This window comes from Tauraco erythrolophus, chromosome Z (assembly GCF_009769465.1).
Source record: "Tauraco erythrolophus isolate bTauEry1 chromosome Z, bTauEry1.pri, whole genome shotgun sequence".
Lineage (NCBI taxonomy): Eukaryota > Metazoa > Chordata > Aves > Musophagiformes > Musophagidae > Tauraco > Tauraco erythrolophus.
Window position 1 is genome coordinate 70,265,773 of NC_141496.1, and position 16,122 is coordinate 70,281,894.

Here is a 16,122-nt window from a genome sequence, read left to right on the forward strand (position 1 = left end):
GGTATTAATTACCTTAATGTAAAACAGTTACTTTTGTTTTGACACTCTCAAATTTAAATTTCAGTCCATTGATGTTGCAGCACTCTTGTCTATCACAATAAAATACTCTGTCTTAAGCTCACTCAAGCAAATTTAAGTGATTCAGTAAGGAACATGGCATAAAATAGCCTTGTTGTTAGCTTTGAAGCTGTTTACATGTCTGGGCAATTCCTGATGCATTTTTTTAACTCTAGAGGGAAAAATTATTCTCTGCCATCAACCACTGAGATTGTGGGGTACTTTCCTATACGGTGCTTGAGAGCTGAGCTAATGTATATGCCTTATCTAGCCTCTGCTGCTTCTCACACAGCAAGTCGCTGTACATGGCAGCCAATCCCACAACCTGTTTGGTGGGCTGAAGGTGAAGCTCCTGGAAACCCCAGCAATCCAGCTGAAGGGTGGCAGGTACATTGGTTGCCAACCCTCCGCTGAGCACTGAAGCAACTGGCTTTCCTCACCCTGGAAGAGCAACCATGAGATAAGATACAGACTGGAAAGGTCTCCAGCTGACTGATTGTTGCTTAGATGCTGGCTCCTGGCCAGAAAAACTCTTCAGGCTTGAATTGATTTGACAGCTCCTGTAACAACCGTCCTCTCGTATCCCCGCATAGTGACTTGCTTCCTTCAAGGTTCCCTTCGTTGATGAGCAAACTGTGTTTTAATGTTGATCTTGACCTCTTTCACACTGGCAGGGTGCTAAACAAATAACTGTCCAAAGGTTTGGTGCTAAGATGTCAGTCAGTAATGACTCCATAATCCTCCTTTAGAGTGATAGACTGTAACTGCGTACACGTGCCTCTGAAGGGGAGAAGGAAGGTAAATTGCTTCCTCTTTCAAACAGTGTTTGGCTTCGGCGTTGTGTTGTTTACAGCACATTCTTCCACTCAAATACTTCTACTTTTCTTTGCCACTCTGGGAACATTTGGACACAAAACTTACATTGCTTTTTTCTTGTGTTTTATTTTATTTTGGTTTGGGTTTCTTTTTTCCCCGCCGATAAGGAACGTTGCACGTTATGCAAACGGCTCACGTTAGTCACTTCGAAAAGAGCGGGCGTTAGGTTTCAGAATGGAAGGAGGCAGATCAGCCCGCAGCCACGGGACTCAGTGCTCAGAGACAAGCGTCGTCCGAGCAGCAGCGCCCCAAACCTAAATACGCCCCAAACCTAAATACGCTCCGGGACCACTTGTAAGTGTGTAGTTAGACTAAGAAATGCGGTCGTGTTTGTCACCGAGGTGTGATTTAACACCGAAAAGCCCAGAGCAAACACAAAAATCACGCTGCGGAGAATGGTACCGGGCTGCCCGCGCCGGGCTTGCGGCCGCGCCGCTCGGGTCATGGCGCCTCTCCGGACGAGGCCACGCCCTACGCCTTCACTCACGGATGGGCGTTAGAGCCGCGCTGGTCCCTGCGTCCTGTCCGTGCGGGCGCTGCCGCCAGCCCCACTTGTCCCCAGCCCGGTCAGCGGCCTCTTCCGCCTCCGCCGCCCCCCTCTGAGAGGTCCGTTGGCGCTGCCCGTCGTCCCCGGTCGTGGCTCCTCCTCCTCCTGCCGCTCGGTCCCAGGGCGCAGGGCTGACATCACGCCCGGGGTTTCCATCCGACCGCGGGAGGGGGAGGATGAACGAAGTGGCAGCGTGATGGCGGCGGTCAGGAGGACGTAAGAAGCGGTGGCGGAGCAGAGCGGCGCAGTGCTTACCCTGCTTCTCCTAGCCCGGTTTGGGGCCTCATTGTTTGAGCTAGTGAGCGAACCTCACCGCGCGAGGCTGCGAGGAGCCGGCGGCCAGCGGAAAGAGCGGCGGCCCAGGCCCCGCCGCCGCTGCAGGAGCAGCCCCCGACCCTGGGCTGCGGCACGAATCTCCCTGTGGGGCGTAGCGCAGGCCGGGGCGGCCCTGGGAAGGCCGGGTCGGGCGCACGCAGGTAGGCAGAGGCCCGCCATGGCTCCTTTCTGTTTCGCCGTCCGGGAGTTGGGCGGCTTCTGAACATGGAAGAGGGGGCGGGCGGTGCTGAGGAGATGGGGCCGGGGGCCCGCTGCTGGCCTAGCAGGGCCCTGGATGACCGGCGCGGGGCTGGGTTCTTGGGTCCTCTGGCTGTTTTCCGCGGAGAGAGGGAACTGCGGGGCCCGAGGCTGGCCGCTCTCGCTGCTCCTGCTGGGGTAACCAGTGTGGAGCCGCCTGGGAGGCAAGAGGGTGGCCGTGGCTTTCCTCTGACCATGGGGGGCGCGGGGGAAAGCAAGCATGGAGGCCTTGGAGACGCTGCCGGGGAGCCTTCTCTGGGAGCGGCGCCTGTGCAGGCCGCGCCGCTAGTGGAGGGCCGTCTCCGGGGGCGGGAGGCAGCCCTGGTCCGGGCTCCCGCGGGAGCGCCCTGGGGGCGGGCAGAGGGAGAACGGCCGTTGGAGGCCGCAGGAGCACGGTGCGGGCGGCCCGGGCTCGGGGAAGGATCGCGGCAGAGCCGGAAGTGGGCGGCAGGGAGCAAGTTTCGCTGCTGCTCAGGGTGTTTTATGGGGTCCAGAGAATGCTGGGCCCCGAGCGATGGGGTGTTTGCGTGGGAGGGAGGGCGGGCGGCGGGGACCTTGCTGCCGGGCGGTGTAGCGCACGGCCTCGCTGGGCAGCAGTGGCAGCGCCGCGAGAGCGACCCGGCTCCCCTCCGTCGCTGCAGGGTCCGCGACCTCTCTTCGCGGCCTCGCCGGGGTTGCAGGGCTCTTTGCTATCGCGTTCCCCTCCCTCATCGCCTTTGTTTGCTGGCCAGAGCGGCCCGGGTGTCTGAGATGATGCCTGAGAGCAGGGCATTTCCCACCCCGGAGCGAGGCTTCCTACCTCCACACACCCGATGAGCTCAGGGGTTGGGCTGTTGCGTATTAGAGGAGAGCACCTCGGGGCAGGCAACCAGCAGGCGAGCCCCTCATCGCTTTCACACCACCAAATCTGTGAGAGGCGCTGCTCTTTATCTGATTATGAATGAGTTTATACTTGCAGTCCATTTACTGTGAGCCTAAACTTTATCTAGCTGCATCGGAAGTGATCTCATTTAAGATGCTCTTATAGGTGAAATAATGATCATTCCATCTGTGGGATCTTGCTGGTTTGATTTAGTTGAGACAATTGTTTTAAAAGGGACAGTCTTTATCTTCATGCCTCTATCTACAACTGGATGCAACCATTATATATGTATGTGGAAATGCTTCCATTATGTTTTGTGAATGAAATACATCTTACTAAGCAGATCTTAGCGGAACATTAATATATGTGGTTTTTACCTCTGTGTTCACGTAGGCAATTTTTCTTTAAAATTTAGATCTACTTTGTCCTGAAGTCAGCACTATGGCAAAAGTTAAGCTATAGGGTATAGTGCAGACATGCAGTAAGCTGCTCTTCTCACCCTGCTATGCTAAAGAGAATGTATTTTCCATAACATTGTCTATTCTGCAGCTAGTGGTTCAGCAGGAATTGCCATCTTTATATCGCCATCAATGAAAAGTTGCATAAAGAAGCATAGTGCCTTGTATGCTAGGACCCAGCTGCAATCTGGCAAAAAGCTACACAGGTCTTTGCTTCCATGCGTTTGTGTATTTCATTTAGTTATTTCATTTTTTTTTAAGTGTAACTAATAAGAAGATCTGTTCTACTCTTGAGAATAAGTTTTTTCTGTTTTTCACAGACATCAGGAAAGATTAATTTTTTTTTCAGACAAGAAAACGGCGATAAAATGATCAACCACGAACAGGTAACACACAAAAAGCTATTTTTTAGTTAAAAACATGACGTCAAACATGATGCACCCCTTCAGTGTTAGTGAAAGACCAAGTTATTTTTGGTATCTTTTTAGTTGACATACTTTCAAATTGTGTCAACGTTTTCCTTTATTATTTTAGGTATTTTGGGAGAAATCTTGAATACCCACAGTGAACACTAGAGCAAACACATCACCTGGAAAACGTACAGAGTACCAAGAAGTGAATTCTTGATATCCACCTTGTAACCTAAGTGGACTTTTATTTATCTTTTAAACTTCTTAATATTTACAATGAATGGGCACAGTGATGAAGAAAGCATAAGAAACAGTAATGGAGAGTCAAGGTAAGTACATGCTCATTTCAGTTATTCTTGGCTATGTGTTCTCCTATATTTTGTTTACAAAACTGGTTTGTATTTGAACTTGGTGCCAAGACTTTCTGGTTAGCAAGCAGACCATAGTTAAGAGAACTGGATGTGCTTTCTTACAAGTGCTTAATCTGCTTGTTACATTCACATCGCTTCAGCTAAGAATTGTAATGATCTTGTATACGTCTTACATAATAAAGCTTAAAGAGTATTAAAACCACATCAGTATCAAACAGACTAGTATTACTCTTTTGAGGAAAACAAAAATGTCTGAAGTGTTAAAAGCTGAAATATTGTATGAGAATGTTAAAATAAAGCTACCTTCTATAAAGTCCAAGGCACACATGCATAATATGTGTTGCATAAAATCCTACCTAGGCTGTCTCTAAAAGTGAAAGTTTTTTATATAGAGTACTTCAAGATTCTCCCCTCTTTAGAGCTGTCAGAGCAGTGTAACTGAAAGTATAAACTTTGTATTTGTTTTCTGAAGTGAAAGTACAGTTTTCCTGCTGTTTTTTTAATAATAAAAAAAAAAATCAGTCCTCTAATGTTGAATGGTAGTCTCCTAGCGTGTGCCCAGTGTTGACATGTTTGGAAGAACGTGATGAGAACTTCCTGGCATCCATGCAGAATGACAGCCAATTTGTAGAGGTGAAATGAAGTTCTCCTTCTAGAACAATGCTAAGTTCAAAAAGTCCCTCCAGTGCTAGAAAATTTAGATTTCTAAGACTGGAAATATGATGAATACTGAAAGCTTAAGAAGTGAAAGTAAACTTAGAAATAAAAAGTGGTTTTAGACTTCTGAGCAGTGGTTGTGACTGTGCCGTTAGTCTGCCCATCTGTCTCTGTGCCCCTCTTTTTGATCACAGCCTGTTGAACAAGTTAGCTGATTTCTGTCAGTCAGAGGATCATAAACAAAACTGTTCTATGGACTTTATGGAAGCTTCCAGTTGAGCGGAGAGAGAGAGAGAGAGAGATAAAGTAGTGCCTCAAGTGAAGAAATGCAGGAAGAATGGAATTGCCAGCTGATCAGTCTGCACATGCTCGCCATCAAGCTTGCATGTAGAACAGTGTATGATGGAGTGGAAAGAAGGGTAAGAGAGAAGTGTTCAGGTGACTTTAGGTGCAAATCACAAGGAAATCTATGAATAGTAGAAGTAAAGAAACTTTAATTTTTGTGTATTTTTATGTCAAGCTTCCTGTTATACAAAGGAATGTCTTAGGAAGACAGTAAACTATCAATCTTGTGAATAATTTGTAAGCTCTAATACATAATAATTTTTGAAGACTTCATCTTCCAATGAAGTCAATACTGTTCCAGTTAGGAAACAAATTTACTGTTTTTTCTAGTAGGGGACAAAATATTCCTGGTTACTTTAAAAAAAAAAAAAAAAAAAGCTTGTCAGGAGAGAAGAGAAACATGAACAAATACAATGGTGTGGGCAAGGCTAGTTTTCTGAAATACAAGACCTCCAAAAAACTTGAACCAAATATGAACTTACTAGGGGTAAGTGTGATGATTTTGTGTGTGAATTTTCTTAGTACTTGAAACAAGCCACCTTGCCAAAGATTATGTATCAAACTGTCTGCTCATAAGTACCAGTATATCAAAGTTATTTCGAAGCTGTAGCAATTTGTAAGATTAAACTAGCTAAACATCATAAAGTTCCCAGGAACTTCATTAAAAGTAAGTATCAGGAGGATGTGTTATACTAAACACTTGCTGGTGAAGAAAGACTTTGTTCATCTTAAATGTCCTACTGAGCACATCTTAAAAGTTTTAAAAAGTTTTAAAATGCTAAAAAGTTTTTTCTTAGGCTTGTATCAATCATTAACCTCATAGCGTGATTCGCAGACAGGTCTTGGAAAGTTTATTTTCATGTTTGCCATGCGTTATCAGGAAACTGTTTTTGATGGAAGCCTTTTCTATCTAGCTTAGTTCCATTATTAAAATAATTATTGCAAAGGAGTGTGGTACTTACAGAATATCTTTATATGACTTGCCCCTGTTGTTCAGTCTTTTTTTTTTTTCCTTCTTGTTTGTAAGTTTCCAGAACTCTATATGGTTTTTCCTCAGGGCCTAATTGCCTTAGCAAGCTGCAACTGCAGACAGATAGCTAACTTGGGAAGTGTTGCTGTATTCGGCCTTCAAATCTGGAAAGACAAGTTCTACAGAATGGAAGTAGAGATCAGTAACGAAATATGTTTACTAAACTTCTAGTGGTCCTGTTCCATTCAGAATGCTAGGGAGGAAGTGGAACAAGTGAAGAACGCAATTGAGAGTTGCTGCTGGGAATAAATTGGAAGGAAAATCAAACTCTCAAGAATTGTTAGAAAAGAAGAAGAGATGAAGGCGAATACAGTGATAATCTAAGCATTGGCATTGGTGATGACTGCCACAAATCTTTGAAATTTAATGCTTAACAAGTGCAGTAAAGCCATTCACTTCCTTTTGATGTCTGGTGTAAACTTCCATGGCTGTCATACTGGAGTGACAGTCTTGATAACAAATATAGCATGATGTAGGGGAGCTGCCCTCATTACTTTAGAAAGCTAAGAGACGCAGTGGATCAGGACTGGATTTACAAAAATACACAGGCCTCATGGATACTGCATTGCATTGTTTTATGGAAACACCGTGACTTGGCAAAAGTTGTGGAAAGCCTGTAGTATTCTCAATAGTAGGAGGACTGGAGAAGGGACTGATCGTAAACCTTTGATTTTATACACTGGTCAGCATTGCGGTAAGGAATTGTAGCTGTCCTTTACTCCCTGTGACTGACTGTGAAGGTGAATTTCTTCTGCCATGTGTGAAAGAAACGGCCAATTTGCCATACTCCTGCACTCCTTTCCAGCATTGCATCTATTTATGTGGTAGATGAGCAGAAAACTTTTGCTTGCTTCAGGTGTTGAGGCTGAAGTTCTGTTTTGCTGCAGGTGGAAAAGTGCATCTCTTGTATTTTCACGGTTGAATAACTGGCTGCTCTGTTTGAACTTTCCCTGCCTGTTTCAGCAACCTTTGAAGCTATAAATCAGTACTAAAGCCAAGCATGATGGAAATTGTAAACGAGCATAAACACTATTACCTAACCTTATTGCTTGATGTTCTGGTTTCTGTGTAATAATTATAGAGGAGTCTACTCTCCAGCCTCTTGTTTATTTGAATCACTACTCTGGGATGTTTTTAACTAGCTCAAGGTAAAATAGCACAGATACAGTGCTCATCTGGACAGTGAGTGAGTGTAGACAAAAACTTTGTATTAGTACTCTGAGAAGCTGACTCTTAAGCAAAGTATCTGTGTGTAGTGTTCTTGAAAGCATTCTGTTGCAAACTTAAGTATGAGTAAATACATTCTAGTTAGATAGTCTTAAGAAAGCTTAATCAGCAAGGAAGGGCAGTTATACCTGAACTGCAAGACAAGCTCCAGGTAGAACAGGGACTGCAGAATTGAAACATTGGTGCTAATTGAATAGCAATCTGATTTCCCATCACTTCACTCTTCCTATGTTTCCTGCAGGACAAGGTAGAGAGGACTTCAGCAAACCTTCCTTCTCTGTGGGTAAAAAGGGATGAGCTCAGTGTGGCTTAACTGGAAAGTAGCTGGCTGGAGTGTATTGTACTCATTTTTGGAGGAAGCAGAAAGCAGCTGCTTACACCAAAGACTTTTACCATTCTTTACACACTTGAAAGCTGATGTTAATAGAAGATAGTAGTTTCGGTGGGTTTAATTCACTTTGTGGATTGAATAGTCTGTAGACCACAAAGATAGTTCAGTGAAGACTAAAGACTGTCAGCAGGCTTCAGTTTGCTATATAAATTCATACCTTCCGCAGGAGGTAAAACGAATTGAAAGCCACGACTTTAGTTTTTCACTTTCAAGAAGACTAAGTGGGAGTTAAAACAGAGGTTCCTCAAGCGTATTTGCAGAATTACTCCCATGCTCTGGCTTTGTTTTGGTAGAAGTTTGATAGATAATATTAATAAAAATGTGTGTATATAGCAAGAGAGAGCATATACATAGAACTATACATATGTAGATACATACTTGTATGTTAGTGCACAGGAATTCTCAGATCAACAAAAGTACCTGAATGGTAAAGGAAACTGTTGGCGGAACTTAACTATGAATGGCTAGTGGACAAAGCAAGCTCTTCACTCCTGTTAGCAGTAATCTTCTCTTTGATTAGTAAGTTGCTGTTTTATCAAGAATAATCTCTTACAGGTTAAGCATACTAAAGCATGATAAGGTGTCTGAATCCAAGTTCAATGCATCTTTTAGCTTCTTTTTTTGAAGCATTCAGATAGAATATATATCAAAACCCAGATGTTTTTTGTGTAGAAACATTTCTAACTAAAAGAAGAAATTATAAATTCATGATACAGCTTTCATTGTGCATATGGTTTTCTGCAGAGTTTATCCAGGACCCAGTCTTTGTCTAACCTAGCTGGCTGGGAAATACTTGTTCTACATATTTTGGATTCAGTTCTACCATTCTGAGAGTTTCAAAATTTTAGCTGATGTGAGCTTTTCACACTCTATCAAGACAGAGGGAAATTTTGTGATATAGGCAGTGTATATCCTGGACCTATCCACATGTAGCCCTTCAAGTGTGAGTTTTTTTTGTCGTCTTTTTAAAATTAAATTCCTTTTAATACTTTTTTACTGGTGATCTACAAGGAGTTTGTGGTAAAGACATCATTGTGTTGCCCCTGGAACCAGCTGCATGTCAAAAGATGGTCACTTTGTACAACAGAGTAGTAGTAGACCCCTGGGGAACCGCTGATACGTTCTGTCTGTGAAGTATTCCTGGAACTTCTTTGTGTGCTTAAGATGTGTGACTTGTGGCTCTCAAATAAAAACTTTAATGTGGTTCATAGGGTCATGAAAGTTGGTAGATGATCAGTGTGATTTTGATACTGTTGTTTTGTTTATAGTAGTGGCAGCAGATAATAGTCTACAGAACTGGAAATATAATATATCTTCTGAGGTGTTAGCCTGTATCAGGAAAATTCAGTTGAGTTCATGCTTTGTAATAGCTGAGGACAGGAAATAACACTTGGTAGCCTGAAGTTCATACTCTTTGTTCCCTCTGTGTTTTATTGGTGGTCATAAATAAGATAAATCTTCCTTCTGCATCTAAATCAGATTAAATAGTTACGATTTCTGTAAAAACAAACCTAAAAACCACTTACATAGCATTCGCCTAAAGAAACTTAGTTGTGAACTTCCAATTTTAAGAGTTTGGGATTTAGTCTCTTACTTACGTACATTTTGAATGGGCTGTTCATATTCAAATGCTTACCTGCTTTCAACTTCTGGTTTATTTTAAAAACAAACAAAAAAATCAACCAAAAAAACAACCAGTCCACTGTAATCTCAGATGCTTTTCAAAGACCTTGCAGAAAGTAATTTTTTTTTTTTTAAACTGTGTTTAACTTTATTTTGCTCAAATTGGTTCTTAAACCATAAGATTCTTAAGGTAGCTTAACCTAATGAATGCACTTGAAATCAGCAGTGGTAAATTACCTACTCTTGCATCCGTTATTAACCTAGACCTTACACAGGAGTTTAAATGCTCAATCAGTTATTTTAGAATGTGACTTGTGTAGCTTTCCATATTAGGCTTTCTCTTCCTAGTGCCTAGGCATTGCAGGCTTTGTTCCTCGTAGTGTGACCCTGTCAGGGGCACCTTGTTTTAAGAGGTAGGCTAGGGAAGCTAAATTTAAGACTATTGAAAAGAATGACTGTGTGAGAGGATACTTACTTTTAATCTGTTTCAGTGATCTGATCATTCTTCAAAGAATTCTTTGAGGCTGAAAAATTAACAGGTAAAAACATATGAAAAAGTGTCTCCTTTGGTACTTTCATTGAGCTATGTTGCTTTTCTTGTGAAGCAGTTTGTAAATAAATACTGCATTCAGGCATAAATTCCTCTTGAATATGTAGGGAGTATCTGGAGACAGTGTTTCTAAAAAAGAGCAGACAAATTACTTCAGTGTGTCAAACTTTGATACTAAATCAGATTTGACATGTGCTGCTCTACAAATGCAACCATTCGACTCAAGGGCTAGGGGTGAGAGAGGTTTCTTGACTACATATCCTGGAAAGTATGCTTTATAGACTTCACCTCAGTCTGTCAACATGCATGAAAGTATACTTTTTCATGTAGAAATCCAATCCTGAGAACATGCTACTCATTTTTAATACATACTGTTGCATGCCTGCTACTGCAAGTTATTATTGACAGCTACTGTTGTCATTACCGCTGTGGTTTGTTTGCATGGTAGAGAAATATATTCCAGTAGTATTGGAAGAGATCATCATTATTGCTGTATCTGTCATATTTGTTTCTGTTTCCATGGTCTTATGATGCTTCACTGTTTTGTACACAGTCCTGTGTATTGTCTGTCTCTAGTTTGGATTTGTTTATTTTTTTCAGTTGAATAAAGTACAGTGAACCTAACATAAGGTTTCTTATTCAGGAACACCTTTAAACACATAATGCTGTTTTCATTTGTTGTGGTCTAACCCAGCAAGCAATTAAATGCCACACAGCCACTTGCTTGCCCTCCCTTACCCCAGGGGATGGGCAAGAGAATTAAAGGGGAAAAGCGAAGGAAACTCATGGGTAGAGATAAGAACAATTAAATAATAATATAAAATTTAAAGTAATAATGATGGCGCATATATATATCTGTATATGTATAATTATAATATATACAAACAAGTGATGCACGACTTGTTGACCAACGCCTGTCCTGTCCTGGCAAACAATCCTGAAACAGATAAGTCTCGAGACTGCAAAACCTGGATGAGCAAGAGGCTTGAAAGGAGAACTAGAGAGAGATAGCAGTCCAAGAGTGAGAGTCCCCAGAAAAGCAAAAGCCCTTCTTTCCAGTTAATCCTCACCTTTATATGGGGCATGACATTGCATGATATGGAATATTTCATTGACCACTTTGGCCTTCAATTTAAAGTCTAAGTTCAAATCATAACGGGAGTTGTACACTCGTTTTCCTGGCTACGGTCTCCCACCCCAACCTTTTGTGCTCCTGCACACTCTCAAAAACCGAAGCTGAAAAGTCCTTGATGTCTCAGTACTAGCTACAAACATCATTGTACTATCAACATTCTTCTCATAGCGAATCCCACGCTAAAACCAAAACACAGAGCTCTTCTAGCTGCTGAAAAGAACTAACTCTGTCCCACCCAAAACCAGGACGTCATTTTACTGATTTTTTTTTTGTTTTTAATAAACAGTATATGGAAATTGCTTGGAGCTGGAAGAGGGAAGAAGTGACATGTTCTTAAAAAAGGGTGATTAATTTTGTCGAGGTCAGTGGTGCTACTTTGCTCTAATGGGCATTACTCGTTGCCAGAAAAGTTGTCAAATTATGGACCCTAAAGCTTTTTAGCTAGAGAAGTAATTGCTTATAGACTATGCCTTAAAAAATGCAGGGAAAATTAAAGAACCCTATAGGCAAAGGTGAAAAAGAAAGTGACCAAGAGTGTGACCAAGTGACTACACCACAGCTATTATCTCCCTGAACCAATGTTTTAAAATATCTATTACAGAACTTAGATTCTCTCTTTTTAATGCAAGTAAACTCTCATGCTATCAAACAGGGCTGCCTTTTTAATGCAACAACTATTTTAAAAGTCAAATTTTAGCACAGTGTGAAATGCTGTCACTTATAATTTGATTTGCAATGATAGCTTCCATTAATTATTTACAGAAGATATTTGTGTTTTCTTCTTAGATTGTATGTCCTTTCCTTTTCCACTTCAGGGAATATTAAACCATTTCTGGAATTCTCCTGATACAAGTTTTTAAACTATGACTTTACTTGTCTTCAAGCTCTGAAGAGCTTGTAGATCTCTTTCAAGCTGATTGTTTTTTGCCTTTTTATCACTGACTGTTAGAGTATTCTTTTCAGCAGATCAAGAAAATGTCATCTGAGCAACTAGAAATCTCTCTGAAAATTCTGCATCGTGTATGTCTTTTCCTATGAACTTAAAAAACTCAAAACAATTACATTTTAAAAACTCTGGTAAACAAGCTCTCTAAATTTCCAGTAATGCTGATAGACACGGAGGTGTAACAAGTTCTGCATGTTGTTGCCATTTTTCTTAGTCATGTCAGCAATGCCATGCTCCATGGGAAAGTGGAGAAGGTATTGCACCATGTAGCAGTTTAAGCACTTGGAAAAATAACTTGCAGTATGTCATGATGCAGTGTGGAATGTGTGTGAACTAAAATTGAAAAGTACCAAAAAAACCTTTTTCATTCGAAATCTATTTTTTTCCTAACTTCTGTATTGATTTGTACTGGTTTATTCTGCGGATTCAGGACACTAGTCTTAAGAAATACTACCTGTTCACTCCTGCTTGTTTGTTCCACTTCATCAGCCCTTGAGAATGTTTATGAAAACAGAGGCTGTTTTAAAAAGCTGAATCTGTTTCCTGAATGGATTGGTACTGACATAACAGGGAGATTGGAGCAGGCAGCAATAACAACATCAGAAAAAGTTTTTCTTATAGAACTCTCACCAACAGGTAGAATGTATTGTTGAGGACTGAGTGTTTTCAAAGTACTATTGCTCGTGCTACTGCTTGTACTGTTGTTCAAATTGTGTGAAAATCTCTGAACCTAGGAGCAAAGGTAGGATTAGTTAAAGTGAAACTTCCAAGTGCACGGTTCCTGAGTTCCCCCTTTGTTATGAGGTGATGACAAACGTAAATATTCTTCTTGAATGCATGTATGTATAAATGTGTGTACCTTTTCTTAAATAATTCCATCTTACTCCTAGGGTTAGCATCTAGCATACTAGGATTTAGTCTGAATTACTGCTTATGTTGAAGAAGGTCATAGGTAATCCTGGGAAAAGGATTACAGATTTGTATTCATTTTTAATAGCCAAGTCTTGCTTAATGTATCTAGGTCAGGGAGGAAGGAAGGCTTCTTTCCATGTTTTTTTTATCCCTTAGTGCAGTGGTCTCCAAAATTTTTGTTTGCATGCTGCTATCAGTAAAAAATATTTGACCATGCACCTCCAATGTATATATATTAAATATATATTTATAAATTACATACATGTACTACTGTGCTAGTACCTATGTGTAAAACGTGCAAGAAATAAAAATTTTAAAAGGGTGAAATAAAGATTAAATAATATTTGAAAATATTTTACTTTGTTAATGGAAAAAAGCCTTGTTTGTGCTCACTAAAAAAGTTGTTATGAATATTCTGATTTATTAAAATCTTGGTTTAGCACTTTTTGATACAATGGTTTGAAGGTATGGTTCTAAGCTGAGTTTATTTTGGTACTTGGTTTTAATGGCTGGCATAGCTGAAAAAAGTACCTCACAGACACATGGATCCACATGGAGGAACTGCATCATTGACTGTGCTTACTAGATCATGATACTTATTTTTTCAATCCCATCTACTAATTATGCAAAGGTTTTTCTTAAAATTTGGCTAGTAAATTTCCATCTGACCTAGTGTCAATCAGTTCTTGCAAATTAATCAAGAAGGGGTTGCAGTTTTATGTTTTTAACAAATGGTTTCAAAACCCACTGAAACTTTGAAAGATTTTTAAACAGATTAGAAATTTCTGTCTCCAACTTCTTAAGTGTACAGACATGATAGCTTTTATAGGTGACACGCGTTGTTTTTGGCAATAAAATCACATAAAGATGGAAACCTTTCCAGACATCTGTTTTCATAATGCTCTCTCCATAACATGAGTTTCTTTTGAAAAGCAGTTGTTTCTCATTGTTAAAATGTCACCTTTGCTTGGAAGGGATACACTGTTTATTTTTTCAAAAATATCTGCTAGGTATCACACTACTTGTGACCACTTGTTTTCACAAAAAAGGTCCGCAAATTTGAAACCGAAACCCAAAATCACACGAACAAACAACCCCCCTCCCCCGGACTCCACCAGAAACTAATCTTGAAGGTCAACAGTGCTTTTAAGAAGTGAACCTCTCTTTGTACAAAAGATTTTTATGGTCGCTTCCCATCTCATTATGACATATTGTAAAAAATTTTACTATTTAACAGTCTTGTTTTCATAAAATTAACTGCATCAATGACATCCTTTCACACTTAATACACTTCTGGCTCCAGATTCTTTGCCGCAGTAACTTACCTATTGTTGATGGTGGATGAATTTCATGTGTGGTGCTATCTCTACCCTTACCAGAATCTTTTTTTATTCCGTCAAAGCAGCCACTCCATCAGTGGTTACACTTGAACAGTTTTTCCATAAAACTTTTTAATGAAAGTAGTTTACTGTTGAGAATGTACCTTCTCTGGTACATCTTTCCTTTAGTGACTCACAGAAAAGTAGTTCTACATGTATTTAGCAGAATCTAGCAAATGCCGTCAACTGGGACATTTAGAAACATCTGGACTTTCATCCAACCATAGAGCAAACAGTGCATGATTTGTGCTAATACTTGTTTCTTCAGATCTTCTGTCATGTTCTCTATGGGTCTTTCAACAGTGTTTGCGCTTTACTTTGTCACTATTTGTTTTCCATCCATTATTTTAGCCATTCTTACAGCAGTGAGAAACACATTCTCCAATGGCGTATGGCATTTTTGTCCCTTGCTCTTAGGTAAAAAATCCTCATAAGAGGATTCTAAACATTTATCATTAAGTTCAGTGAAATTTTGTAAAGTACAGGATTGAGTCTGGCAGGACTCGAAACATTGCTGGAAAAAACAGATTTGTCTTTGTATTGTGGATGGTTAGTTTTCAGATGTCTTGCTGATTAGGATGGCTTCATAATAGCATTAGCAAATATCTCAAGGCACAATGTTCACTTATGATGAAATTTTCTGAACAATAGCGGATATATAAATACATATTTCAAATAATCTTGAGAATTCTGATTTTTTTGTTTCAGCACCTTGTCAGATGTGATTAGATTGTCATTGTTTTTTACCTTGCAATGTGGCTGATGAAGAGCTTGTACTAGGAGTAGAAGTGTCAGCTCTGCCATTTTCTTGTTCACTTGTGCTAACAGTATTAGTGTTATCTTCAGTCCACTATTTCTTTGTAGGAATCTTTTTAAAAATCACTTCTCCATTTTTTGAGGGTTAGTTTGGTTAAAACTAAGTAATACAATCCATAAATCCACCTAGCCAGGCAGAGGCAAACTGCAGTATGTCGCAGTGCACAGAAAGGAAATGAAAAAGTGATTGTGCCACTGTGTAGTGGTTTAACCCAGCCAGCAATTAAAAGGCATGCAGCTGCTCACTCACTTTTCATCACCCCCGGGGAATGGGGAAGAGAATTAAGGGGGGAAAAGGGAAGGAGACTGATAGGTTGATATAAAACTAATTTAATAATAATAATATAAAATTAAAAGTAATAATGATAAAATAATAATATATGAATCTATATACGTTGATAATAATATATACAAAGAAGTGATGCACAGTGTAATTGCTCAACACCTGATGACCAACACCCATCCTGTCGTGGCAAGCAATCCCGAAACAGATAAGTCCCGATAAGTTCTAGACAAGCAATAGGCCCAAAAAGAGAACAAGAGAGAGAGAAAAAACTGAAAGAGAGAGAGTTTGAGAGAGTACCCTAGGAAGAGAAAGAGCCCTCAGAAGAATAAGAGAGCTTCTTCCCACTCAGCCCTCACCTATGTATTGGGCATTGTATGGTATGAAATACTCCACTGTCCAATATGGCCCTCAATCCTAAGTCTAAGTTCAAATCACAAGAAGAGTTGTGGATCCTTCGTCCTGACTATGCTTCTCCCTTGCCTGTTGTGCATGCTGACAAAACATGAGAAGCTGAAAGATCCTTGCTGTCTCAGTGCCAACTATAAACATTAGAGTGCTATTAACATTCTTATAACAAATCCCAGACTAAATCCAAGATACAGAGCTCTTCTAGGTGCTAAAAAGAAGAACTCCCGTCCAGTCAAAACCAGGACATACTGTGACCCCTCGGT

The 16,122-nt window shown here is 40.6% G+C and overlaps 1 protein-coding gene across 2 annotated transcripts in view; it reads left to right on the forward strand.

Moving 5' to 3' along the window:
• The first annotated feature begins 3,731 nt into the window (after positions 1–3,731).
• CHD1 (chromodomain helicase DNA binding protein 1) overlaps positions 3,732–16,122 on the forward strand; it is a 59,150-nt gene continuing 46,759 nt past the window's right edge. For both annotated transcript variants that reach the window (XM_009991467.2, XM_086629956.1), the window contains exons 1-2: positions 3,732–3,759; positions 3,908–4,112. In XM_009991467.2, coding sequence (XP_009989769.1) covers positions 4,060–4,112 — 53 coding nt within the window. In that variant the 5' untranslated portion in view covers positions 3,732–3,759; positions 3,908–4,059. The remainder of the gene's footprint in view (positions 3,760–3,907; positions 4,113–16,122) is intronic.